At 36.3% G+C, this 26103-nt stretch overlaps 1 protein-coding gene across 6 annotated transcripts in view; it reads right to left on the bottom strand.

The window, feature by feature from the left end:
• Positions 1–2659: 2659 nt before the first annotated feature.
• LMBRD2 (LMBR1 domain containing 2) overlaps positions 2660–26103 on the bottom strand; it is a 56340-nt gene continuing 32896 nt past the window's right edge. The window contains exons 14-18 of one of the 6 annotated variants that reach the window (XM_082453766.1): positions 24956–25059; positions 23695–23741; positions 22240–22345; positions 19940–20069; positions 2660–2792 (exon numbers count right to left, since the gene is read on the bottom strand). In XM_082453766.1, coding sequence (XP_082309892.1) covers positions 2747–2792; positions 19940–20069; positions 22240–22345; positions 23695–23741; positions 24956–25059 — 433 coding nt within the window. In that variant the 3' untranslated portion in view covers positions 2660–2746. Of the gene's footprint in view, positions 2793–7387; positions 8395–13393; positions 19020–19939; positions 20070–22239; positions 22346–23694; positions 23742–24955; positions 25060–26103 lie in introns of those variants that run through there. The other 5 variants (XM_082453762.1, XM_082453764.1, XM_082453767.1 and 2 more) reach the window with 5 other exon arrangements.

The raw sequence follows: 26103 nt of genomic DNA, 5'->3' as shown, positions 1-26103 counted from the left end.
CTTCATCGCGGTGCGCGGGCCTCTCACTGTCGCGGCCTCTCTTGTTGCGGAGCACAGGCTCCAGACGCGCAGGCTCAGTAGTTGTGGCTCACGGGCCTAGTTGCTCCGCAGCATGTGGGATCCTCCCAGACCAGGGCTCGAACCCGTGTCCCCTGCATTGGCAGGCAGATTCTCAACCACTGCGCCACCAGGGAAGCCCAACAATACTCTTTTGATGTTCCCAATTACCTAATCTTTGTTGCAAAATTCTAAATATCCTGGCCCCTCCCCTCGCCGCCTCAGAGCAGTTTCTCAGTTATCTGAAACGCTGTCTCCCAGGATACAGTCCTCATTTTGCCCCAAATAAAACTTAACTCGCAACTCTCACGTTGTGCATATATTTTTTTAAAGTCAACAATGGGAAGAAGCCAGTGAGTAGGAATTTGTAGCAAAATAGCAAGTGGATAGGATGTGGAGAATGAGGGTTGACAAAACTGGTGGGAGATGCCAAGAAATGCTGACTCTGCCCAAACACACCACCTTCCAAGGCTCCACTTGGTCTCAGGCCTTCTTTAGCTTCCTGGCCCCACACAGCACCTGGCCGCCAGGCCCAGCAGCTGCCCACACAGCCACGTGGTGCCCCGGGTGACCGCCAGCAGGAACAAGAAGATGTCCAGCAGGTACTGCTCATGCCACAGCTGCTGGAAGGTGTAGGGCTTGAGGTGCACCGCACCACCTGTCTGCAAGATGTGGTCAATCCAGCCCACCAGCCGCTGGCTGGGGGTCAGGGGGTGGGAGCGCTTCATGATGCTGGTGTCCACCATGGCAGATTTCTGCCTGTTGGCAGAGATAGGGGGAGGTGTTACTCAAGTGGTCTCAGAAGTCTTAGAGACCTTGCATCTCACACACACACACACACACACACACACACACTTCCCAAATTATGCACAAAAGATTTCCTTTCAAGGAAAAGTTGTTGGCCTGGCCTTGGTATGGTCTAGTTGGGTCCCTTTAAAAAGTTCAAACTGGTATTTGCATGCAAAGATCCATGCTTGGTGCTGGAAGTGCTAAACTATAAAAAAAGTGACTAAGTCTGTAAGGACTAATCTCTACCCCAAGGAGGCTTAAGATATACTACAGGAAACCATTATATTTATTGAGCATCTACTTTGTGCTGGTGTCTTGGCTAGATAACAAATGTGACTCTGGGGACTGCAGCCCAGGAAGACATCTGCATTTTCCTGCTCCTTCAAAGCATCATGTTGACCAGCACTGGCTTCATGGGCTATGAGCCTGCATATTTGCACAGGGCCCCACCCTTAAATGGGCCTGTGCTTGATTTAATTCTCTGCTGTCACCTTCTTGAAATCCTTAAACTTTATGACAAGGGTCTCCACATTTCACATAAAGGCACATGAATTATGTAGCCAGCCCTGATGTCCAATGTCTGTGGACTATCCCAGCCCAGATGACTCCTTCACAGGGCCAGTGGATCATGCACATTTGGAGTTTAGGTCTTTGAAAATCCAGTGAAAGTTACAAACCCATTCATCAGAAAAGGAATATTTTAAACACATGAGATACCAAATATGCGTAAAGTTTCTGGGTTATCTGACCCCCAGAGCTTAACAACTTTTCTGGGTCTAGGAGTCACATGCAATGTGGTTATTATTCAGTCACCTAACAAGAACTACTTGCAGTTCTCCTATGTGCCATAACATTGTGCAGTAATGCTAAGTCTTGAGATATGATTTGGGTTTGTGCCCTTGAAGCTCTAACTTTTTTAGTCCTTCTTCATTATAAGAAAGAAAATATATTTTTCCTCTTCACATGAGATTATTGTGCTGGTTGGAAAATTTCTTAAGAGATCAATGGGCCCCTTTGTATTGACTCACTTAACAGGAATCCATTCAGACTTACTCTGTGGCAAGCCCTGTGCTGAGCCCTGGGAACATAGCAGAAAACACGAGACACACGCTGTTGTCCTGGGTGAGCTTACTCTCTACTTTCTAGTGTGGGGGACAGCCAATAAATTAAAATATAAAGAAATAGGTAATTACAGATCCTGTGACATGTTAAGAAAAAAATAATGTGCTATAATTGGGGTGGATAGGAGAGAAGGCTTTAGGACTATCAGAGAAAGACGGTCTCTCTGAGCAGGTGACATTGGGATGAGACCTCGATGTCATGAAGGAGCCAACCCTGTGAAGAGAAGGGAATGTGTTTTCTAGGGAGCAGCACAGGCAAAACGGCTGAGGTGGGGAGCAGTGTGGGATATTGGGAACAGAAAGGCAACCTCCTGCCTCAGTTGGAATTCTACTATAAGCACCTCCAAAGTAGAAGACCTCTCAAAGACACCCTGTGTCAGTAGTTCAGGTTCCTCACAACTAGAAGGTATAAAATCATTCTCAGCATCTAACCTAAACTGCTCTAGTCTTCCTCTCATAGGAAACAAGTCAGCTGTTAGCATCACACACATATTATTTCACATCCTGGAAATTTCAGTTTTACTGCAAAGAAGACCCACACGGTGCCCATTGTGGTTTACGTCTTCATTCAGTGTAAGTAACCACAAGCCCAGACAGCTGCACACCTCTTGTCCTCTGTGACTTGCTTCATGTTCAGAGCCAATGTCTCAGCATTGATCTGCTTTAACTGGATGGAGACACCGAAATTTTTGGCTTCTACTCGGAGCAGGTTTTCAGGCTGGTCTCCAAAGAGGGAAATCTCCACCATGGGCATGCCATGTTGGATGGCCTCTATGACACTATTTATCCCACCATGGGTGACAAAAAGGTGAACGTGAGGGTGCCCTGTTGCAAATAACAAAGACAGCAGAACATTCCAGGATGAAAAGTTTCAGAACAACAAGGAAAGCAGAAAAGGCAGAAGAAAATACCAAAGGGACTTAAAGTGTGTTGGAGCCACTGTGAAGATGACTTTGCTTGCTACACACCCAAGGATTCCAAGCCTTGCCTCTGTATAGAGACTCCTTGACTCAGCCAGAACCCAGGGAAGACTCAGAACCCAGGGAATTCTGTAGAGAATAGTGCTAGGCAAGGCATATATCTCCATCCACCCATCCATCCATCCATCCATCCATCCATCCATCCATCCATCCATCCATCCATCCATCATTCCATCTATCCATTCCATTATTCCATTCCTTCTCTCTATCCCCTCATGTCTCTTTGCTTCTCTCATCTGTTTTCTCTTTGTGTTTCCCTATGTCTATCTCTGTCTCTGTCTCTTCCTTTCCTTGAGCAAACTTTTCTCACCCACCAAATAATATCCCTCTTCTCCAAATTTCTGACACATTCATTGACATCACAACTCATGTAGCACTCATAAAACTTACACTGTATGTGTTGTTCTCTTTAAATATATGAGAAGCCACTTTGTTTTCTTGACAAAACTCAATACCCTTTTATGATAGAAACTCTCAGCATAACTAGCAATAGAAAGTAATTTCTTCAATGTGATAAAAAGCATATATTTTATAAATCTTGGTCTATAATCATACTTAATGATGAAACATTGAACTTTTTCCATCTAAGGAACAAAGCAGAAATGCCTGCTCTTACTATTTTTATTCAACAACATGGTAGAAACTCTAGCCAGTTCATAAATAAATGAATGAATGAATGAATTAATTAAATAATCGGGAAGGAAGAAGAAAACTGATATTGCCAGAGACACTGTTGTGTACATAGAAAACCCTTCTGGAAGCTACAAAAAGTCCCAATAGAATAAGTCAGTTCATCAAAATTGCAGGACTCAAGGTTGATATATAAAAATCAGTTGTATTTCTATCTAATAGCAAAAACTAACGGAAATTGAAATATAAAAACTTTACATGCCTAAGATTAAATCTAACCAAAAAAAAAAAAAGTTCATGACCTCTACACTCTACAAAGCATTACCGAAATCAAAAGATGTGCAACGTTAATGGCTCTGAAAGCTCAAAATTGTTAAGATCTCTATTCTCCCAAAACTGGTCTATAAATTCAACGTACATACACACACACACACACACACACACACGCAATCCCAGAAAGCTGCTCTGAAGACAAAAGAACTAAATATTTATATTTTTAAAAAGATCATAATCCCCTAAAACATCTATGCACAAACTTTAATTCAAGATGGATCATGGGCCTAAATGTAAAATCTAAAACTATAAAACCCATAGAAAAAGAAAGCATAGGAGAATACCCTTGTGATCTGGAGATAGCAAAGATTTCTTAAGTCATAAACAAAAGAAACTGATAAACCAGGGTTCATCAAACATAAATGCTTCTGTTCATCAAAAGACTAGTAAGAAAATAAACAGGCAATCCATGGAAGATCTCTATCCATAACATAAAAAGAACTTCTACAAAACTGTAATAAAAAGACAAACAACCTAACTAAAAACTGGGCTATTCTGTTTGTTTGTTTTGTTCATTTGTTTTTGTTTTATAAGGCAAAGGGGAAGGAAAGAGGTAGACTGACATGACCTCCTCTATGATAGAGGTTTCTGGAGCTGAGTGTGTGGACCTGAGTAGGATCTGAGAGAGAGAACTCAAAAAAAAAAAAAAAAGGGGGGGAGCTAAGGATGAACAGACATTTCAAAAAGGAAGATATTAAAAACAGCTACTAACACCTGAAAAAATGTTTAACATCATTGGAGATGAAGGAAATGAAAACTGAAACTAGAGGTACCATTTCACCCTCACCAGAACGGTTAAAATTAAAAAGGCTGACAACACCAAATGTTGGTAAGGATGTGTACATGGCCAAAGGTTGGAGAACTATTTAGCAATTTCCTTAAGTGATAAACCCGCATTTACCCATTTCCTTGTTTTTGTCTTTGCTACAATTCTTTCTGGTGCTTAGAGTGTTCCTGCTTTCTTCCTTCTGCCATTATGCTTTCTTCCTTCTTCCCCTCATCTAAATTGTACCCATCATTTAATGGTCTTCCTGCTCTGGGAGATGTCACAGGGTCTCATGAACACAAGTGAAGGAACAGCAATTTTTTTTTTTTTTTTTGATAAACGACTCTAAAAGCTGTGTGCCAGTGACATCTGCCAGTCTCTTGCTTTCAACTATTGGGCCAACAGATGTCTTCACATTCCATTGGCAGCAAATCCTTCAAAAAAGTCACTTGCCTGGGGGTCCTGTTTAAGAGGCAGTGAATGAGGACTTCATATTTTTCTTCATCCCTAAGGGCCTCTTCTGTGATGCAGATTCTGAAAATCCTGCTGAGGATTAATATTCTGTGTCAGTGTTAACTTGAGGTTTTACTTTGTTTTATTGGGGCTTCATTATCTTTTCTTTTAATAATGTTTAAACATTTGCTAGTTTATAGAGCATTTGACAAATGCCCCACCTAAGGGATTCTACACTTACGATCTCAGGACCCAGTATATTGGCTGAAAAGTGAGATTCTCACTTCCCAAGCCCAGGAATCAGGCAGTCAACTGATGAACTGAATGACCAGCAAACAACTATGACCACTTTTGCTAAAGAGAAGGCCCGACACTTAGAGAAAACTCTGAGGAGAGAGCCCTGCCCTGTGCTCTCTGGTAAGAGATGTTGGGGGAGATAGAGACATGGCTTGTGGAGGGTGGAGTCTCTACTTTGTGGGCTATAATTCCTGGGGACCTTTACATCTATGCCTGGACTTCACCATAAATCATTTACGTAAGACATTCTGAAATGGGACCCAGACATAAGTATGCTTTCAAAGTTCCTCAGGTGATTCTAATATGAAGCCAGGGTTGACAGTAACTGTTCTGGAGGGAGAGAGAAGGCAAACATGCATTTACCCTAACATAAGGACACAGGGTATATCACCATTCACATATATTTAAATGAGTCAAGTACATTTACAATTGGTTCAAGAGAAAGAAGAAGATGGAGTGAACTAATGTTGGGACAAAAGTTGTTAAAATTTCTGTTCCAATAAGAAATCCTTCCTTTGAGGATAATTACTGATAATTATTGGGAGCAAGTAAGAGGAAGCTGGCTTGTCATTTCAGCAGTGGGACAGGTAGGTAGGCTTCTTCCAAAAGAACACGAGGTTATGAGGGGAGAATAAATGTGACCAAATGCATAGTCAGTTTAGGCTATACTAGGTTTGATGAGGGTCTTCTGATTGGATCGGTTTAAAAAAAAGCAGACAGCTAGCTTAAGGCCAGAAAGAGATAGTGTAAGGAGTCTTCTTGAATTCAGTGACTGAATGAGAATAATTTTCCAAGTTATACCTGGAACAGTAGCAAAGGTTTCATTAACTGCAAAATCCTAGTCCAGAAAGATGTAATTTATACTTTGGTCTAATATGTCTATAAATCTCGATCTTTAGATAGTGCAGTAAATGTTTACCATCTGCCTGCTATGTGCTGTACACTATGATACATTCTGTGGACCTGGTAGTAAGCAAGGCAAACATGACCTTTGTCCTCATGGAGCTTACAGTTTGACTGGGAAAGAGATATTGAGCAAGTCATTAAAAATAACAGATTAAACAATAATTATGTTAAGGGTTTCAAAGGAAAGAACTAGGCATTATGAAAGTGTAGACACAATCTAATTAGTCTAGCAGTTAGTATAGTGATTCTGTCTGTATGCTACTACCTATTTCATGTAAATCAGTTGGGAGACTTTAATTATGTTTAAAAAAACAGTTAAAAACATGTGGGATAGTTTTGAGAAATCCTGCCTAGAAATCCAGGGCTGGAGAGTCTCTACAAAAAGCAAGTCTTCATGTAGAGAAAAGAAAAGTTCCTCTTCAAGGTGGGCAAGTGACATTTTGAGCAGCGCTGGCCCAGAATGCCAACTCAGGATACCCGGAGTCTGCCTTCAGTATTCCCAGCTCTCCTTTTCTGGACCTCTCTCCCAAATTTTGGGCGCTCCATTACCCTTCTTACTAATTCTAATAGTCACACATCTAATCTCCAACCCTCCCCTCTCTCCACAGGGAAGAGACTGACAGGTGGTGAGGTTTAAAAGGTGTCACAAGGCTCTTCCCATTTAGTATCCTAGTAAATACTCCCCGTTACCTACTATAATACAGTAGCTCAGATCAGGGCAGGATGGTGACTGTGTAAATTAACCCATCTATCTACTGATTCACCACAAATTTATTGAGCACTTATTATGGGTCAGGCACAGGTGGTTCTGCAAACAGAAATAATTCCTCTTGGAGCTTATGTCTGAGAAGAGAGATGAGAAATAGCACATATTATGTTAGATAGTGCTAAGTGCTAGGAAGAAAAAATTAAGCAGGGATGTTCCCTCAGAAATGACTTCCAGATAAGAGCCTGAAGGAAGAGGATGAGCTTAACCACACAGATGATTGGTGTTTCTTTTTTGATTTTTTTGAAGTTTTAGTAATTGTTCTTTTTTTTTTCTTTTAATTAATTAATTTATTTATTTTTGGCTGTGTTGGGTCTTCGTTTCTGTGCGAGGGCTTTCTCCGGTTGCGGCAAGTGGGGGCCACTCTTCATCGCGGTGCGCGGGCCTCTCACTGTCGCAGCCTCTCTTGTTGCGGAGCACAGGCTCCAGACGCGCAGGCTCAGTAGTTGTGGCTCACGGGCCTAGTTGCTCCGTGGCATGTGGGATCTTCCCGGACCAGGGCTTGAACCCATGTCCCCTGCATTAGCAGGCAGATTCTCAACCACTGTGCCACCAGGGAAGCCTGATTGGTGTTTCTTAATAAATGAATATCTACTGTGGGGTAACATTTTGCTGGAGACTTCCAAGTACATTATTTGATTATAATCTTCACAGCTACACTGATAAGCATTGTATTATAAGCCATCCCAATCACCACTCACCCTTTTTTAAAACAAATATGAGACTGAGGTTTGGGTTTACTGGAGGTCTGTGACTTAACCAGGGTTCAGAGGCTCCAAACACCACCTTAAGAGATGCCACTTTCTTATCAATTCTAATAATTTGTGTATTTTTGGATCTTCCACATACATAATCATGTCAGAGTAAATAAAAGTTTGTTTCTTCATTTCTCATTCTTAGGCCTTTTATTTCTCTCTTCTTATGACTATGGAACATACACTGTTGAATAGAAGTGGTGACAGTAAGCATCCTTGGCTTGCTCTGGGTCTTTTTTTTTTTTTTAAGTATTTATTTATTTATTTATGGCTGTGTTGGGTCTTCGTTTCTGTGCGAGGGCTTTCTCTAGTTGTGGCAAGCGCGGGCCACTCTTCATCGTGGTGTGCGGGCCTCTCACCATCACGGCCTCTCTTGTTGTGGAGCACAGGCTCCAGACGCGCAGGCTCAGCAATTGCGGCTCACGGGTCTAGTTGCTCCGTGGCATGTGGGATCCTCCCAGACCAGGGCTCGAACCCGTGTCCCCTGCATTGGCAGGCAGACTCCCAACCACTGCGCCACCAGGGAAGCCCCGCTCTGGGTCTTAAAGGTAAAGATTATAGCATTAAGGATGACACTTGCAGTAGTTTTGCATTCATGTTTATACATATATATGTCTATATATATGCATGTAGATATGCATCCTTTATCAGAAAAAAAGAATGCTTATATTTTCATGGTTGTCTTTTTTCATTTATTATTTTTTAATTGAAATACAGTTGATGTACAATATATGTTACAGGTGTACAACATAGTGATTCACAATTTTTTAAGGTTATATGCCATTTATAGTTATTATAAAATATTGGCTATATTCTCTGTATTGTAAAATATATCCTTGTAGCTTATTTTATACATAATAGTTTGTACCTCTTCATCCCATACCCTTATATTGCCCCTCCCCCTTTCCCCACTGGTAACGACTAGTTTGTTCTTTATATCTGTGGGTCTGTTTTTGTTGTTTTTGCTGTTATATTCACTAGTTTGTTGTATTTTTTAGATTCTAAATAAAAGTGATATCATACAGTACTTGTCTTTGACTTATTTCACTTAGCATAATACCCTCCAAGTCCATCCATATCATTGCAAATGGCAAAATTTCATTCTTTTTAATGGCTGACTAGTATTCCATTGTATGTATATATACCATATCGTCTTTATCCATTCATCTGTTGATGGACACTTAGATTTGGTTCCATATCTTGGGAATTGTAAATAATGCTGCTATGAACATTGGGGTGCATGTATTTTTTCAAATTAGTGTTTTTGTATTTTTCTGGATATATACCCAGGAGTAAAACTGTAGGGTCATGTGGTAGCTCTATTTTTAGTTTTCTGAGAAACCTCCATACTGCTTTCCCCAGTGGCTGCACCAATTTACATCCCCACCAACAGTGTACAAGAGCTCCCTTTTCTCCACATCCTAGCTAATACTTGTTATTTGTGTTCTTTTTGATGATAGCCATTCTGACAGGCATGAGGTGGTATCTCATTGTGATTTTGATTTGCATTTCCCTGATGATTAGTGATGTTGAACATCTTTTCATGTGCCTGCTGGCCATCTATATACCTTCTTTGGGAAAATGTCTATTTAGGTCTTCTGCCCATTTTTCAAAAAAAATTAATTAATTAACTAATTAATTAATTTTGGCTGCACTGGGTCTTTGTTGCTGCGCACAGGCTTTCTCTAGTTGCGGTGAGCGGGGGCTACTCTTTGTTGCGGTGCGTGGGCTTCTCATTGCCGTGGCTTCTCTTGTTGAGGAGCATGGGCTCTAGGTGCACGGGCTTCAGTAGTTGTGGTTCGCAGGCTTAGTTGCTCCACGGCATGTGGGATCTTTCTGGACCAGGGATTGAACCTGTGTCCCCTGCATTGGCAGGCGGATTCTTAACCACTGCACCACCAGGGAAGTCCCTGCCCATTTTTTAAATTGGGTTGTTTGTTTTCTTGATGTTGAGTTATATGAGCTGCTTGTATATTTTGGAAATTAATCCGTCAGTAGTATCATTTGCAAATATTTTCTCCCAATCTGTAGGTTGTCTTTTTGTTTTGTTTATGGTTTTCTTTGCTGTGCGTAAGCTTTTAAGTTTAATTAGGTCTCATTTTATTTTTGCTTTTATTTCCTTTGCTTTAGGAGACAGATCCAAAAAAATATTGCTACAATTTATGTCAGAGTGTTCTCCCTATGATTTCTTCTAGGAGTTTTATGGTTTCCAGTCTTACATTTAGGTCTTTAATACCTCTTGAGTTTATTTTTGTATATGGTGTTAGAGAATATTCTAATTTCATTCTTTTACACACAGCTGTCCAGTTTTCCTAGCACCACTTATTGAAGACTGTTGTATATTCTTGCCTCCTTTGTCATAGATTGACTGTAAGTATATGGGTTTATTTCTGGGGTCTCTATTCTTTTCCATTGTTCTAGGTATCTGTTTTTGTGCCAGTACCATACTCTTTTGATTATGTATCTTTGTAGCAAAGTCTGAAGTCAGGGAGTGTGATTCCTTCATCTCTGTTCTTCTTTCTCAAGATTGTTTTGCAGTATTTGGGGTTCTTATTTATACATATACATGTCTATACATATGCATGCAGATATCCATTCTTCATCAGAAAAAAATGCTTTCTAAAAAATAGAACTTTAAAAAATATAAGTGCTGAATTATATCAAAATGTTTTCTGCATCTGTTTGAGATGATCATGTGATTTTACTCTTTCAACTATTAATGTGATTTACAGAAGCTGATTTTTCTTTTTAGAAACCCTTTACATTTTGAAATATAGACACATTCAGAAAAGTGCATAAAATATAAATGTATAGTAAATAAGTATAAATAGAAAAATGCTTGTAAAAAATGCCCAAGAGTAAGAAACAAAACATTGCCCTTAGTAACCGAGAGCCTCTCTGAGTGATATCTTTGAATGTCCCATCCCTATCAGAAGCATACTGACTTATATAGTAAATCACTTCACATGACTTTCTTTATAGTTTTCTCAACTATGTATGCATTTCGAAACAATAAAGTCTAGTTTTAGGGTTATTTTTATTCTTTTGCTGTTTTGATTTGAATTTTTTATCATTCCATTTTTCCTTTATTTGTATCTATATCCTATTTCTGTTCTTTTAATGATTATTGTAGCATGCATACTCAACTGAAAATCTGGCTTAAGCAACCTCTTTACTACTCCCTTAGAACACTATAATGCAGTTTCCTCCACTCCCAACTTATATGGTATAAGTTATGTGATTTAAATCTCTATATTTTCTAAGTTTATTATGAAATAAAAGGTACATATAGCAAAGCACACATAAAAGCACGTACTATTCAGTGATTCATTACCAAGTGGACACCTGTAAAACCACCCACCCAAGTCAAGAAAGAGAACACAGGCAGCAATCCAGAAACTTCTCTTGTGCTCTATTGCAATCACTAATCCCTTTCTCCTCCTCAAAGGTAAGCAACAGCATGACACGTATGGTAATCATTTCCTTGTTTCTTTTTTCTTTATGATTTTACTACAAAGCATTCATCTTTTAAGTCTACAATTTAGTTTTATCTTTTTTTAACTTTATATAAACAGGATCACACTATATTATTTTTTCACATCTGAATTCTTTGGATCCACATTATCTGTTTCAACTGTGTTGTTACATAGCTGTAATTAATCATTTCCACTTATTCATGCATATATCCATCATGTTGAATAAATAAACTCATTCTGTTGATTGAATTATTTATGGTTGAAGTAACTGTGAGTAGCACCATGAACATCCTTGTACATGTCTCTGGGTACACATATACACACATTTTTGTGTGATATATATACTGGTCGCCAAGCCCAAGTTCACCTACATTTCCTCCTATGTTACCTTCTAGAAGTTTTGTGTTATAGTTTTAGGTTCATGAACCATTTTGAGTTAATTTTTGTGAAAGGTGTAAAGTTAGTGTCTAGACTTTTTACACGTGGTTATCCATTGTTCCAGCATCATTTGTTAAAAAGACTATCCTTTCTCTATTGAATTGCCTTTGTTCCTTTGTCAAACAATTGACTATATTTACGTGGGTGTATTTCTGGGCTCTCTGTTCTGTTCCATTTGTCTATTTGTCTATTTTTTCACCAATCCCACAATGTCTTGATAATTGTAGCTTTATAGTAAGTCTTGAAGTTGGGTAGTGTCAGTCCTCCGATTTTGGTCTCCTTCAGTATTGTGTTGGCTCTTCTAGGTCTTTTGCCTCTCCATATATACTTTAGAATCAGTTTGTCAATATCCACAAAATAACTTATTGGGGCTTTAACTGGAATTGCATTGAATCTATAGGTCAATTTGGGAAGAACTGACATCCCAGTAATATTGGGTCTTCCCATCCATGAATATGGAATCTCTCTCCATTTATTTTGTTCTTTGATTTCTTTCAACAGAGGTTTGTAGTTTTCTTCACATAGATCTTAGATATATTTTATTACATTTATACGTAAGTATTTCATTTTGGGGGGTGCTAATGTAAATGGTATTATTTTTAATTTCAAATTCTACTTCTCCATTGTTGGTAAAAGGGAAAGTGATTCACTTTTGCATATTAATCTTATATCCTGCAAACTTGCTATAATGACTTATTCCAGGAAGTTTTTTTTTTTTTTTTGGTCAATTCTTTTAGTTTGCTACAAAGATGATCATATCATCTGCAAACAAACACGGTTTTATTTCTTCCTTCCAAACCTGTTTATCTTTTATTTCCTTTTCTTGTCTTATTGTATTAGCTAGGATGAATGTAAATGGTGTTGTGTTTTTAATTTCAAATTTCCATTGTTCTTTTTGGTATATGGGTAAGCAACTCTCTACTTCCTTTGTCAGCCCGGTTAGGGTTTCATCAGTTTTATTGATCTTTTCATACACTCAGTTTTTCGTTTCACTGATTTTCTTTATTGTTTTCCTGTTTTCAACTTCATTGATTTCTGCTCTAGTTTTTTTTTTTTTTATTGGAGTATAATTGCTTTACAATGTTGTGTTAGTTTCTGCTGTACAGTGAAGTGAATCAGCTATATGTATACATATATCCCCTCCTTCTTGGCCCTCCCTCCCCACCCCCCATCCCACCCATCTAGGTCATCACAGAGCACCGAACTGAGCTCCCTGTGCTATACAGCCGGTTCCCACTAGCTATCTGTTTTACACATGGTAGTGTAATTATGTCAAACCTAATCTCCCAGTTCATCCCACCCTCCCCTCCCCCCTCCCCATGTCCACACATCCATTCCTTACATCTGCGTTTCTATTCCTGTCCTGCAAATAGGTTCATTTGTACTATTTTTCTAGATTCCACGTATATGCATTAATATATATTTGTTTTATAACAATTATTTATTTTAATTATAAACACAAGATAAAGTAATGTGGAACCTAAAGTACAGTATTTAATTATTTATCTTAAAACATTTCTTTTGTGATAGCTGTTAATAAATTTGTAAGGAACAAAAAATGCCTTAGTCTACTAAAAAGAGTTTAATCTCAAAGGTGGTATGAAGTAAAACACATAATCAGCAAAATTCTTAGTTAACTTGTAGAAATGTACTTTATTTCATGCAAAGCTACATAATCCGATATTTTAACAGCTAATCAAATAAACATTTCAAAAAATTCATTACATCACAATAAGTTAAAATACTACAAAGCAATTCCAAGTCCATGAGTTTGTCAAAACCAAACTAAGAGAACATTATGCATAGATAAGGTCAAAGATGCTAACTTACTTATAGGTAGCACTTTGCAGGTTTGTTCAAATACATATTTAGTAAGAATCTGCAGAGAAAAATAGTTACATCTACAACCCATTAGTCAGAAAGGAAAACATGTGCCATTACATACCAGGTAGTAGTAGCTGATTAAAGATAAATTGGCATCATGCACCAGAAATGAACATAATGAACATTTTGAAAATTATGATCAGATGCACATTTGAAAGACTTATCTTCTATTTCACCTAATCCACTGAATTAGATAAATAACAAGTACTTTATTAATGCAACACAGAAATTAGGCATTTGGTATACTTTGCTTGGGTACTGGTATATATAAAAAGATACTGAAGAGATGTAGGAGTATTTCAAACTCATACTGGACTACTGAACTTTAGAGTATTGCCCTAAGGAATCAGGTTCTGGGCAAAACTTATTTGAGAAAGATTTTTAAACTACTTAAAAGCAATGCTACAATTAGTTACTTACAAAAACATTTTATAAAAATTAAATACCAGAAGGTAACAACATCAATATTAGAGCTCTTTTTTCAACGCTATAATTTATAAACATATATATTAGATTACAGTAATTTAAAAGACAGGTCCACATGTTCTCTATCTTCTAAACGAGAAAAATCCTTCAAGTTGTGTTCAAAATATGGACAAAAACAAATCCATTGGATTGCTTTAAAAAAAAAATAGTCTCTCCCCTACAATTTGGTGTACTAAGTAGGGAAGATGCTAGCCAGCATTCTTTTGAGAAATACAGCTCTAAGTGATTAGGTTGATAAGATTTATGTCAATAATATCAACTCCAAAATGGGGTTGTACAGTCAGATGAACAAATTATGACTTTATTCTCCATATGTCTGCCACAGTAAACCATTCTTTCTACTCTTTTGCACTAAGTACAGTAAAAATCTCGTTTTGCAAAATGATGTGAGATCAGGATAATCACAAAAGAAAAGATTTTCACAGGAAAAAAGGTTAATTCTCACCAGGAAGTGTGTTAAAAACAAAAGTCTTTTAGGATATCTATGAGAAGAGGAACATGCCAATATTCTTGCTTTATTAACAAATTTAAAATTGTGATCAACCTCAATGGACAAATCTTTTGAAAGTGAAAATAAAATGTTAGGAAAACCAGGCTGAACATGAAAGGAATTAGGGGTGAGGCTATGTTCCCATTGCAATGGGACTGGGGATGGGACAGGGCTAGTGGCTGCTCTGATGGTGGAGATGGCTCACAGAACCTGGTCTCCAGGATTTAGTACAGGGGATAACACTGCCTAGTCTTCCAGGTCTCTGAGCAGGAAAAAAGTCACTGAGTTGGAAAGAAGTACCCCACACAAAGGGAATTCACAATTCAGAAGGCTTCCTGTAACCCTCTCATATTGTTCCAACCTCTCTTTAATGAAAACTTTGACAATGATGTATATTATTTACGAACTCCTTTTCATAAAAAGAGGCCTCAAGGTTCTTAATGTTTTGGGTTTGTTTGGTTGTTTTGTTTTTAACAATTACTGGTTTTGGAAGTCTAATTTTATGCTAAAACATTTACACTGAGAATAATTCATTTTACTGAAGTGTCCTACTTAGTGGAGAAAAAGACAACACACTGAGCTAGCATCCATCACATTTACATTCAGATGTTGCTTAGTTGTCTAGCAAAATCTATTTCACTACTTTAAGTGCAATACTGCTATTCAAGTAGTGGGATCTGTAGTAAGAACCTTCTGAGTGTACTGTCATCAAAAACAACTGTACACAAAGAACAAACGGAAAAAAACTCTGTCAGCACATTAGAAGTCATACTATAAAGAGAGGCTTCAGAGAGGAAGGAAGGTATAAAAGGAATGAAGGGAAGAAGGAAGAAAAGAAAGGAAAGATAAAACTCTAAATTCATTTACTTCTCAACATTTAGAATTTAATACAATACAATCCATTGTATTTTGGAGATTCAAGTATGTTAAGATTTTTCAGGGACATGTTTTGCCTCTAGTGCAAATATATTTATCCCTGTGATTTTTCAGGCATTGCCCACACAAATCACAAGTATAAATCTCACCTTACTGAACAGTGTGAATTATAATGATAGAGAGCTTATTTTTCCTTTAAAATAGTAATCAACACAAAAATCAAGAACATTCTCTAAATCTACTAAAGGTATAAAAAAATGAGGTTTGCTATTGTACATCAATGAATCCCTTCATTGATATTCTAAAATATACTTAAAAAACACTCACACTGACTTTCCTATCCACATTTAATTTCATTTGGGCACACAACCAGCATAAATTTAAGAACTGATAATCTAATCAAATAGTAGTGTCCAAAAACAAATCAATTGGCAGCATTTTTTTAAAGAAAGTTTCGATTGTCAAACTCTCTGATCTATTCTTTATAAATGAAAAACCCTTGAATGTTCTGATTTAGCTCTTAACACTCTTGTGAAATGAGGGCCTCTTGTGTGATGAAATTATTCCAAAGCCCCTGTGTTCATTTGGTAAGAGAACAAATTCTAATAATCAGGCTTATTTTAATAATGATTTTTATAAAAGTGCTCTATTGATAATAAGAAATTACTGATATAGTTACAAAAGTTAATGAGCAACTTACAGATTCATGAAATTAATAGATTATTAATTGTTATTTTCTGCAATGGTTATTTTGAACTACTGGCTTAGAATATCCTTACCTAACATTATTTAGAAAAATAATTTAGAAAATTTAACCAGATATCTATTATTATGTAAGCAACACCTCACAAGGTAATTGCCAGAAGTAATTCTTCAAGAAATGTACTTTGCATGTAAAGTGTATTTTAGTAGTAACGTTTTGCAGTAGATATCATTATATTTTAATAAGCTTCTCAAAACAGAAAACTTTTGTTCTTATTACAGTTTTTTACAAGGTGGCTTAATGAACATTAACTCACTTCCCCAGCAATGAACTCTTAGTCTTCAGGGGTTAAAACATTACCTTCTAAACACAAATTTACCTAGCTAGGTAACCTTCTTATATGATCATATATGAAATCCTGTAAGATAAATTCTGCTTAAAAAGTTGAATACTCTGGATCACTTAAACAACCAAAAATTATTTTGGAAATAACTCAAAAGTTATTATAATCATAAAAAATTTAACAATAAAATAAAGTAGTACATTCCTTTACATATTTCTATCAATATATCTTAGGGTATTATAAGTTATAAACGTAACTGGATCATTTCTTCTCTTTTTCTGCTTCTATTTCTACAATAGCATCTGAGTTTCATGATAAAACCTGATGAGAAACAATATTATACTTAAGGAAAATATTCCAAAGTAAACCCAAAGACTGAATAATAAAACAATATTACTTTCACAGGATCTGATTAATTATTCCCAAAAGAGCTTTTGCTCTGGCAATTTGTAAGCGTCTCTGTAATAATAAGAAACTGGACCCCTTCCTGGGGTTATCCTTTTCCCATCCACTATTTTCAAATAACAAAACCAGCAGAGCTAACAACTTATTTGTCTTTTTAAACGTCACCATATAAACAAACATCAACTCAATACCGTCACAATAGCTTTGTGAGGTAGATCAGTAGGTAAAGAGCAAGAGTCCTCTTCATTTTGAAAATGAAGAAATTGAGGCACTGAATGGTTACATGATTTGCCCAAGGTTTCAATGGTCAATCATGGAATTTCAAACAGTGTTAAATTATCTCTGCTCCTGGCCTACTGCTCTCTAACCATGCTTCACAATAAAAGGCTGTGTGTGTGTGTGTGTGTGTGTGTGTGTGTGTGTGTGTGTGTTCTTAAATAAGCAGTCTATATAATCTTCAGTTGAGAGTAAAATCTATCCATTGATAATTATTTTAAAAGGGATCTAATCTCAAAGTTCATAAAAATTTAAGAAAATCAGATAATTAGGGTGATACACTATTCCTCTCAGTAACTGAATAAAACTGTGGCTTTAAAAAAATTTACATGATAACATTAAGAAAAGAGGAAAATAAAACATTTAAAATTATGATTCAGGGAAAAACTACCCTCAAGAAACATATAATCAAATTTGACTATATAATTCATCTTCAAACTGGGCCACTACTAAAAGTTACGTGGGATAATAGGTGTTAAACTAAGACAGCCATGGGCAAGCTCAAGTAGAGTCACCACTGGGTGAATCCAAGGTATGGATTCTCAGAGTTGCAAATATTTCAGGGACATAACTCTCTGCAAACATGTTGTGCTCAACTATAGTCACTGTGCAATAAAACACTGATGATTTAAAACATAATACCTAACTTTGGCTTAAACACAAAGTTTAAAAAATTCAATTTTAAATAATAACATGTTTAACCAACAAGTTACTACACATCTCCATTGTAAACTTGTTTTCTGTTTTCTATAAACTATAATTTAACTGTTAGTAATAACAGTAAATGGATTGACTTTTTACCTTTTAATAACCAGATATTGTTTTTCAAAAGGAATAAACAGGCACCTTTCAAAAGCAGAGAATTTTGTGGGACTCTTTGGTTATTAAAAAACCCCACTATTTACCATTAATAATTACGATTCTCCTTGAATGGAATAATCAACTCAAATCAATATGCTAGATGACAAAGGTGAACACCTCTCTCTGAAATGAAAATGTTTTACAAAGCAATACCAAAGGCATAAGACAATTTCCAGTTACCACCAAAGACTGAAAGAATACATCACCTGATTATAGTACACATGCTGAAGATACAAACACTATCAGTTGAAGGATAATCTTAATTATACATGCAAAAACCTAACTAATTTGCATACAGCAGTGAAAAAGAGCTTTCTACATTCAGTTATGTCTGGTAAGTAAGCCGTGTTTTAAGACATGGGTTTTGTAAATATGGTTGTTATTGAGGTGTCCATCTCTCTGGGAAATAAAGGATCAACATACTGTTTAGAAACAGCAAATATGTAAATCACAATAATAAAACTGTATAATATTATTCAGTTATAACTTATGGCTTCCTTGGACCTTTGAAACAACTTTCCTGAAAAAAATTAATCTGAAACAAACTGAACTACATGTTTTCAACATATACTGATCTTAACCATGAATTAAATCCTTCCACTGTAACTGTACTTCTAAGGCAGACACTTCAGGAATGGTATGTAACAAACCTTATTAGAAAAGATGATACTCTATTCAATGAACAATAAACTATTATTACTAAGATCCCATTAATTTTTAGTGCCTTTTTTATCCTGACACTTTCACTGAGAGTTCAGTGTAAATTCTAGGGCACACAGATGTTCATAAAGACTGAACTTATGTGTTGATCTTGGTTAGTTATTCCATATATTCTTAGAGATTTTAAACATCATCAAATATTCTGCTGCGAGACATTGAGAGGTATCGTCCACCAGGCTGATACCTGAAAGGTGGATAAAGAAATGATCTGAGGCATCAAAAATAAAGAAGGAGAGAAAAACAAGGACACATTAAAAGGAAGTGGCTACATAATTTGTAAGAACTGTAAAATCTATTCAGTAGCTGAAATCAGGAACCTATTATCCAAGAATATTATCCCAAAGGGATTTACCTAATTATAAATCAACCAATGACTGTTTTAGAGCCTATGACATATGACACATATGGCGGGGTGAGAGATGTAAAAAGAAAGGAGTGGGGAGATGTAAAATACATCATGGAACTTAACAGATTTAATAACTACTCTAGATTGTTGAATATAAATAGAATATTCTTTTTGCTATTTATAGGCAATACTATAGCAAATATCTTCATGCATATGATGTTCTGCTTTTGTTTAACTATTTCTACATAGTGTAGTAGCTAAAAGCACAGACTCTGTAGCCAGAGTCCTGGGGTTTAAATGCCTGACTTTGTCATTTACAAGCTGTGTGATCCTGGGTAAGTTACTGAGCCTCTCTGGATGCAAATTCAATTGGACTTATAACCATAAAATACAATTACTGTTGTTAAAGTGCTTAGAATAGTGTGCCACCCAGTTATACCTATGTAAACTATTGCTAAATATGATACATTTCATAAATGGGATTGTCAGAAATAGGCATATAAATATTGTTAAGATTCTACCAAATGATTTCAATTCTTTTTTGTTATTTATCATACTACTAGTAGTAGTTTGCGAAGATACTAATTTCAATCACCACCACTAGATGCTATAATTTTTTAAATACAAAAGCATTAGAAGGTGTTAAAAGGTTTCAAAGGTTGCTTAATATGCTTTTTATTAGTAGTAAAGATGAATACTTTCCTTATGTTTACCTCATCAAGTCAGAATGTTATTAACATTTCAGAGGAATGCTGGAGCCAAAATGATAAGCTGGAACTTACCTTCCTGATTCAGATTCAAGAGGATCATCAGTGAATGTTTCTGCATTAAAATCCAAAGGTTCTGCATCCTGGAGGAGTTCTATTCGGTCCCTTTCAGTCCTATTATTAGCCCTGGTATATTTGGATGCTGCTGCAAAAGAAGAAAAAAATGTCCACTTTCTATTGCCTTTACGGGTCACAGTCTGTGGACTCACAGAAAGAAAAGTCAAGATTATAAAGGATCTGAATTTTGATTGTAAAGACAATATTAAGAAAAGATAACTACGTATTTATCTTAAAATTAGATTAAAATGATTAATAGTATGATAGAAAATAACAAGGAAAAGTTCTCCCTTGTATGTAGTCTGAGCTCAGAAGCAGCTATAGTGCAAAGACTCAATATGAATCAGAATTAGTATTTAACTATGGTATCATAACAGTGAAATTGTTCATAATCAAATTAAGTTTCAGCTGGTTGCACACTGAATACAGGGGGTGCTACATCTCACTTCTCAGCTAGGATTTTAAGGTGTAATCAACTCAAACTCTTCAAAAAAGGCCTGAGTCTTTTTCCCATGAAGCAAGAGTTTAGGGCAGTAATGTCCAACAGAAATAAATTCCAAGCCCCGTATTTACTTTTTACTAGTAGATACATTAAAAAAGTAAAAAGAAATAGGTGAAATTCATCTTAATATATTTAATTTAACTCAGTATATCCAAAATATTATCATTTCAATATGGGGCACCAGCTACACTGCAAATGCTCAACAGCCACATGTGGCTAATGGTTACCATCCTGGTCAGCACAGGTCTAGAGAACTAATCCCTTCTCTACGTGAATGGGGTTTTCTTCATAAACAACCTAAATTTTCACAATGTTATTTTGAGCAGCTCAACAGCTTCAAAAAAACTATAATATAGGTCTTTTTGAAAATTTAAGGCAAGCCAATTCTCTCATATTTCTGTCATCTTGGACTCTATGTCTGCCCTTTACCATTTCTCTCATTCATTCAGCAAATACTGGTTGCCTACCACATGCCAGTTTCTAACTCATCATCCTAAGGCTTTGTGTTTCCTCTTCTCTTAACCATTCTCCATACTCCCAGATCTCTGCACTCTGTTAACTCCAAATCCATGATAAGCTTCCAGATCTCTTTGTGGAATCCTCCCTCTATTCTCTAGCTTTAACTGAAACTTTGGTTTTCTCCTACTTCTTCTACGCTAAGTCTCATCCAAACACAGCCTTTCTTCTTTATCTCCAGGCTCATCTCAAGGGTGCTTATTTTATGCCCTCATCATTTTTTGACTGCGTTACTAAAACAGACACTAAACTGGTTTCTGTCTCACTTCCCTGGAAATCATGCTTTATATAGATGTCAAATTCATCTTCCTAAACCAAAAATCTGAGCATGCTTCTTTCCATATTGAAGTCTTATCTTTGGGATAAAATCTAAACTTCTAAGCATGATAATACCTGTTTCCCGACTATCTCTGTAGCCTCGCCTCTCATCAGGCCTCTCATACTTCAGGCTCTAGTCATAGAGAAAAACCTACATTTCCCCAAAGGTTCTCTCATGTCACTCATTCTTCCTTCTGCCTAAAACCCCTTCACCTGGCTAAGTACTACTTACTCCTAAACAGTGTTTCTTTATAACAGAAATCTGTTCCCAATAAAGAATTCTTTTTCCATCCCCTAAGCTGAGTTCCCTCAGCATCAGGCATGCACCCTTACACTCTCTCAGCATCCCTGCATCTCCCCCAAAGACAAACAACCTCTGCCTTCTACTCAGTGCTGGATCCTGGGAATTCACATTCCCAGAAGCAGACGGCAGGGTCAAGGATGTGGGGAGGTTTCCAAACCCAACCCACTGACCAATGTCTTCTGCCTGATATCGGTCCCTCACTAAATTATAGGCAAACCAAGGATGGAAGTTATCTTCTTTGTATTCCTGTATTCCTGGGAAAGTACCTGATACATATGGGTCAATCAGTAACTTATTATAAAAATGACTGAATAGCCTGAAAAACATCTAGGTAAATAGAAATCAGTACCTGCCTACAATGTGCCTGGGAAAAGTACTATTATTTAGGTAGTGTAATTACAACTATTCACTTGACGTCCCAGATGTCTCCTTCTTCTACCAGAAAGCATATTTGAGTTTCTCCTTCCTCTCATACACTGAGGGATGAAAAAAGTAAAGTCACTGCAGAACCACATTTATGGTCTATAAAGGCATTTCTGGATGGGTAATCAATCCTGTCTCCATGCAAGCAAGCATAAGAAAAAAATTTCTTAGAAAACTAGACAATAAACTACTTACATCGGTTGGTACTAATATCTGAGAAGTTTGATTCTTTTGGGTCAATATGAACATTTCTGTTTCTAGTGGAATCTTCTCTACTGTGTCCATAACGTTCTTTCCATTCCTAGGAAAGAAACACAAATGATTATGTAACACAAGAACACACAGTCAGAAAATAATTCATCAGTGATAACAGATTTAGATTACATATGTAGAGTAACATAATCTAATTCTTTTTCATCAGGAATTCATCAGATAATCAGTATAATTAGCACAGTGCCTTTAGAAATCATAGATAAATACTTTTCTTATCTCTAAATGCTTTTAATAGTTGCCAAACTTAACTTGAATGAAGATATTTATAGACATTTTTGCTAGCTATGATTATTTTAAGTTATTGAATTCTTTCTAAAATGTCAAAATAATTTTACAACTACAATAAGGTTACCTTGACCATGTAAGAGTTATGATAACTCATAGTAATTAATGAGATGTTAATAAAATTTTCTCTCACCCAAATAAACTACAAATCGTAGAGACTTGAAAAGTCATTTCTGATAGCAAAATTAGAGTTGTATACAAACATAAGTAGGTAATGACTCACGTGGCATTGTGTCTTAACTGCACTAAAACCTTATTAACTGGGATTCTACTCATTAAATTCTTAGAATTGCAAGGAACTCTAGAGGTCCTAATTAAGCCTCCTATGCAGTGCAGGGTTTCATTCTAAAATAACCATGCCAGATACCGTTTGGCTCTCTTACTAGAAGACACGGACATTTCTATGTGTGATCAGCCCACTGCAATTCTGGTAGACTGTGGAAGCTTTCACAAAGAGGTGAACTCTATTTCCAGTCACTTCTGCTCTTTTGTTCTAGTTATGCCTTCTGAAATAAAGACCAAGTCTCCCTTTACATAACATACACTAAAATACACGAAGACAACTATCATGTCTCCTGAGTCTTCACTTCTCCGGCAATGGACACACTCAGGTGTTGAAAATTTGTGGTAACTGTGACTAGATTTTTCTCATTTTTTGCCTTTTCAATTCTCTAGGAGGTCAGTTTGCCTCAGGAAACGAAGGACTAAGGAAAAATTAAAGAGGGATAAAATTAATGCCATATTACAAAAAAAATTATGTCATATTACATAATTTTCAAGCAATCAAAATCACTTTAATAGCAAGATTGCATGAATTTATTCACTTATTCAATAAATATTTACTGAGCACCTACTCCAGGCAAGAAACTGCTAGATGTTGGACATGAAGTAATTTATTACTAATGACTTTTTAGAACAGGTCTGACAGGATACCTACATGTACATCTGAAACTATTAAAACTGCTTTTCTGTAAAAATACATCCTATGTCTTTTTCCCACTGTTTTTAGCCAATTATTCTAAATCAATAAGATTCTTATGTCATTTTACATTAATCTTTAGGTTACAGAAATTTAATAAGTACGGTACTTACTCTTCGTCGATTTTCACCTTCTTCTTGCCGTTGCCTTTTTCTCTTCTCTAGAGACAGAAAAGTGGTCTCAAATTTGGTATAACATGGTTTAATTAGATGTAGAGTAACTGAAGTAAAGGTATCAGGCTATGACCAATTTCCTTTAAATTACTATGAAGTCAAAGGTAATAGGTTATTGTTGGAAAGAACTGGAGAGGTCACCTAACTCCACAGAGAATACTTTCTCTACTTTTGTTGGAGATGGCCCTTTAGGCTCTGCCTAAACGGTTTTAGTGAGGAAGAACTTCTTCCCCATGGTGACTTGAAATTTGTTTCTCTGCAACTTCTCTTTTTCTTTATGTCTTGTCTTCTAAATTAAGTTCATACTTCTTTCTGCATAAGAGTCTTTTCCATTACTCTCTTCTGGCTATATACTCAGTGGTTTTCTTCCATAAGGTATGCCCTTCAGACTCATTCTGGCTGTCCTAGATTCCTTCAGACTTACCAGTCTTACTCTTGAAAATCTTACCCAGGACTGGATATGATACTCCAGATGAAGTCTAATTAATGCAAAAAGCAGCAGAACTATTACATTAACTAGATACCACCTTCCTATGAGAGCATGTGAAGGCTACGCTGGCTTATTTTAGAGCCACAATACATTTTGGCTTACATTTAAATAAGATCACACAAAAACCCCAGACCCAAGTAGGGAGAATGTCTAAGAACCAATGTCCCAAAACTCAAGTTTTGTTTTTCTTTTTCCCCCTATTCTACCATCACTTGAACATCAGGAAATTTGATACACTCAGTTTTGAGATTAGATTCTAACAGAGTGCCATGTATTCTAACAGGCTGTTAATGATTACCACATTCTAAAAACCAGCCTTGGCCTGAATGATTTCCTATGCAGCATTAAACTAATTATGATTCTTTACCTTTTTTTTATGATGATTCTTTAAATTAATGAGTTTTCTAATTGTATTTAACTTGGCAAATCTATTTCAAAGCAAACAGGGAAATGACTCCAACACCAAACAAGGGCGTTCTTTAGTTGCAGACATATTAATTATTAAATCCTCTGCAGAATTTCTTAAAGACAGATGAAACAATCATTTATGTTTTTGAATTATTTTTGCTATGAAAGCTTTCTGTAGAATTTTAGCTAAAACATATTAATTTGTAATTTCTTTAGATTAAAAATTTCAAATCATACAAACATTAATTTTGTATTCTCAGTCTTAGCACTTTCCCTTCATTTATTTTAAAAGACAAATCTTACCTCGTCTGATTAATTCTTTTCCTTCATCAACTAAGTCTGATGTCATATCATTATCTCCCATGAACTGCTGGAAACCAAGTAGATTCAAACAACGAGTTCCCAAGCTAATAAAAGTCGATTTTCAGAAAGATAAGCATTATTTCACACTGTAAATGTTTAGATAAATTAATTGTTCTTTAGTATTTGCCCCCCACAGAAGCCTATGGTTTATTACTAGCTATCATGTCAAGTTACCTAGAGCTACATTTGTCTTTCTTTAAGAAGTACTTATTTCCCTTTCTAAGACGCTTATATGCCCAGTACTCCACTAACTAGGGTATGCACCAAAGCCATATTTCTTACAGACACAAATTAAGTTAGGCCTTTAGCATACCTTCAGAAGATTATTATAGCAGGATGCTAAACAATGGCTATAATACAAAAGCAATTTATTCTTTTCTTATATTCAAACAGCAATTTTAATACTGAAAATACACATACACAACTAGTATTTACAAGTGCAGAATATTCTGGCTTAGAAGTCTTAATTATGCAAATTGATTTTCATATTTTATTTTTTTTATCCTGAGAACTAGTCAATTCTATTTCAATAGGTGTTACTATAAACTCAGAATTCATTACTATAGCTTATCTGGGGGTTATCATTTTATATCTTATTTACTATTTACTTTAAACCTCACTGTTGTACAGGACAGAAATACTCTGAAAATATGGCACGCAAGGAAGGAAGGATTAATATTTGTTAAACTCCTATTATGCATCAGACAATTTACAGATACTCTTATTTAATTCTTACCATAATTCTAAGAGATAATAACACTTTACAGATAAGGAAACAGAGGTACAAGGGGTTAAAAACCTTGCTAAAGATCAATTACTAAATTTTAGACCTGAGGATTTAAATCTAAGACAAAACAAAGACCAAGCTCTTTTTATTACCTTAGTTCTCAAACTTTTTCATTGATGTACATTTTTTTTTTTCTTTTGAGGTAGAGAAGAATAACTTTATTGCTTTGCCAGGCAAAGGGGGCCACAGCAGGCTAATGCCCTCAACATATGCCCTCAACACCATACATGGAGCAAGGGGGAGAGAGGAAGAAGGAGAAAGGGAGAAGAAGTATGTGTGTGTGTGTGTATGTTAGGAGGAA

The sequence above is a fragment of the Balaenoptera physalus genome (assembly GCF_965194825.1).
Source record: "Balaenoptera physalus genome assembly, chromosome: 3".
In the NCBI taxonomy this organism is placed as follows: Eukaryota; Metazoa; Chordata; class Mammalia; order Artiodactyla; family Balaenopteridae; genus Balaenoptera; species Balaenoptera physalus.
Note: the sequence above shows the minus strand (reverse complement) of the source record. Positions and strands in the feature narration are given on the sequence as shown.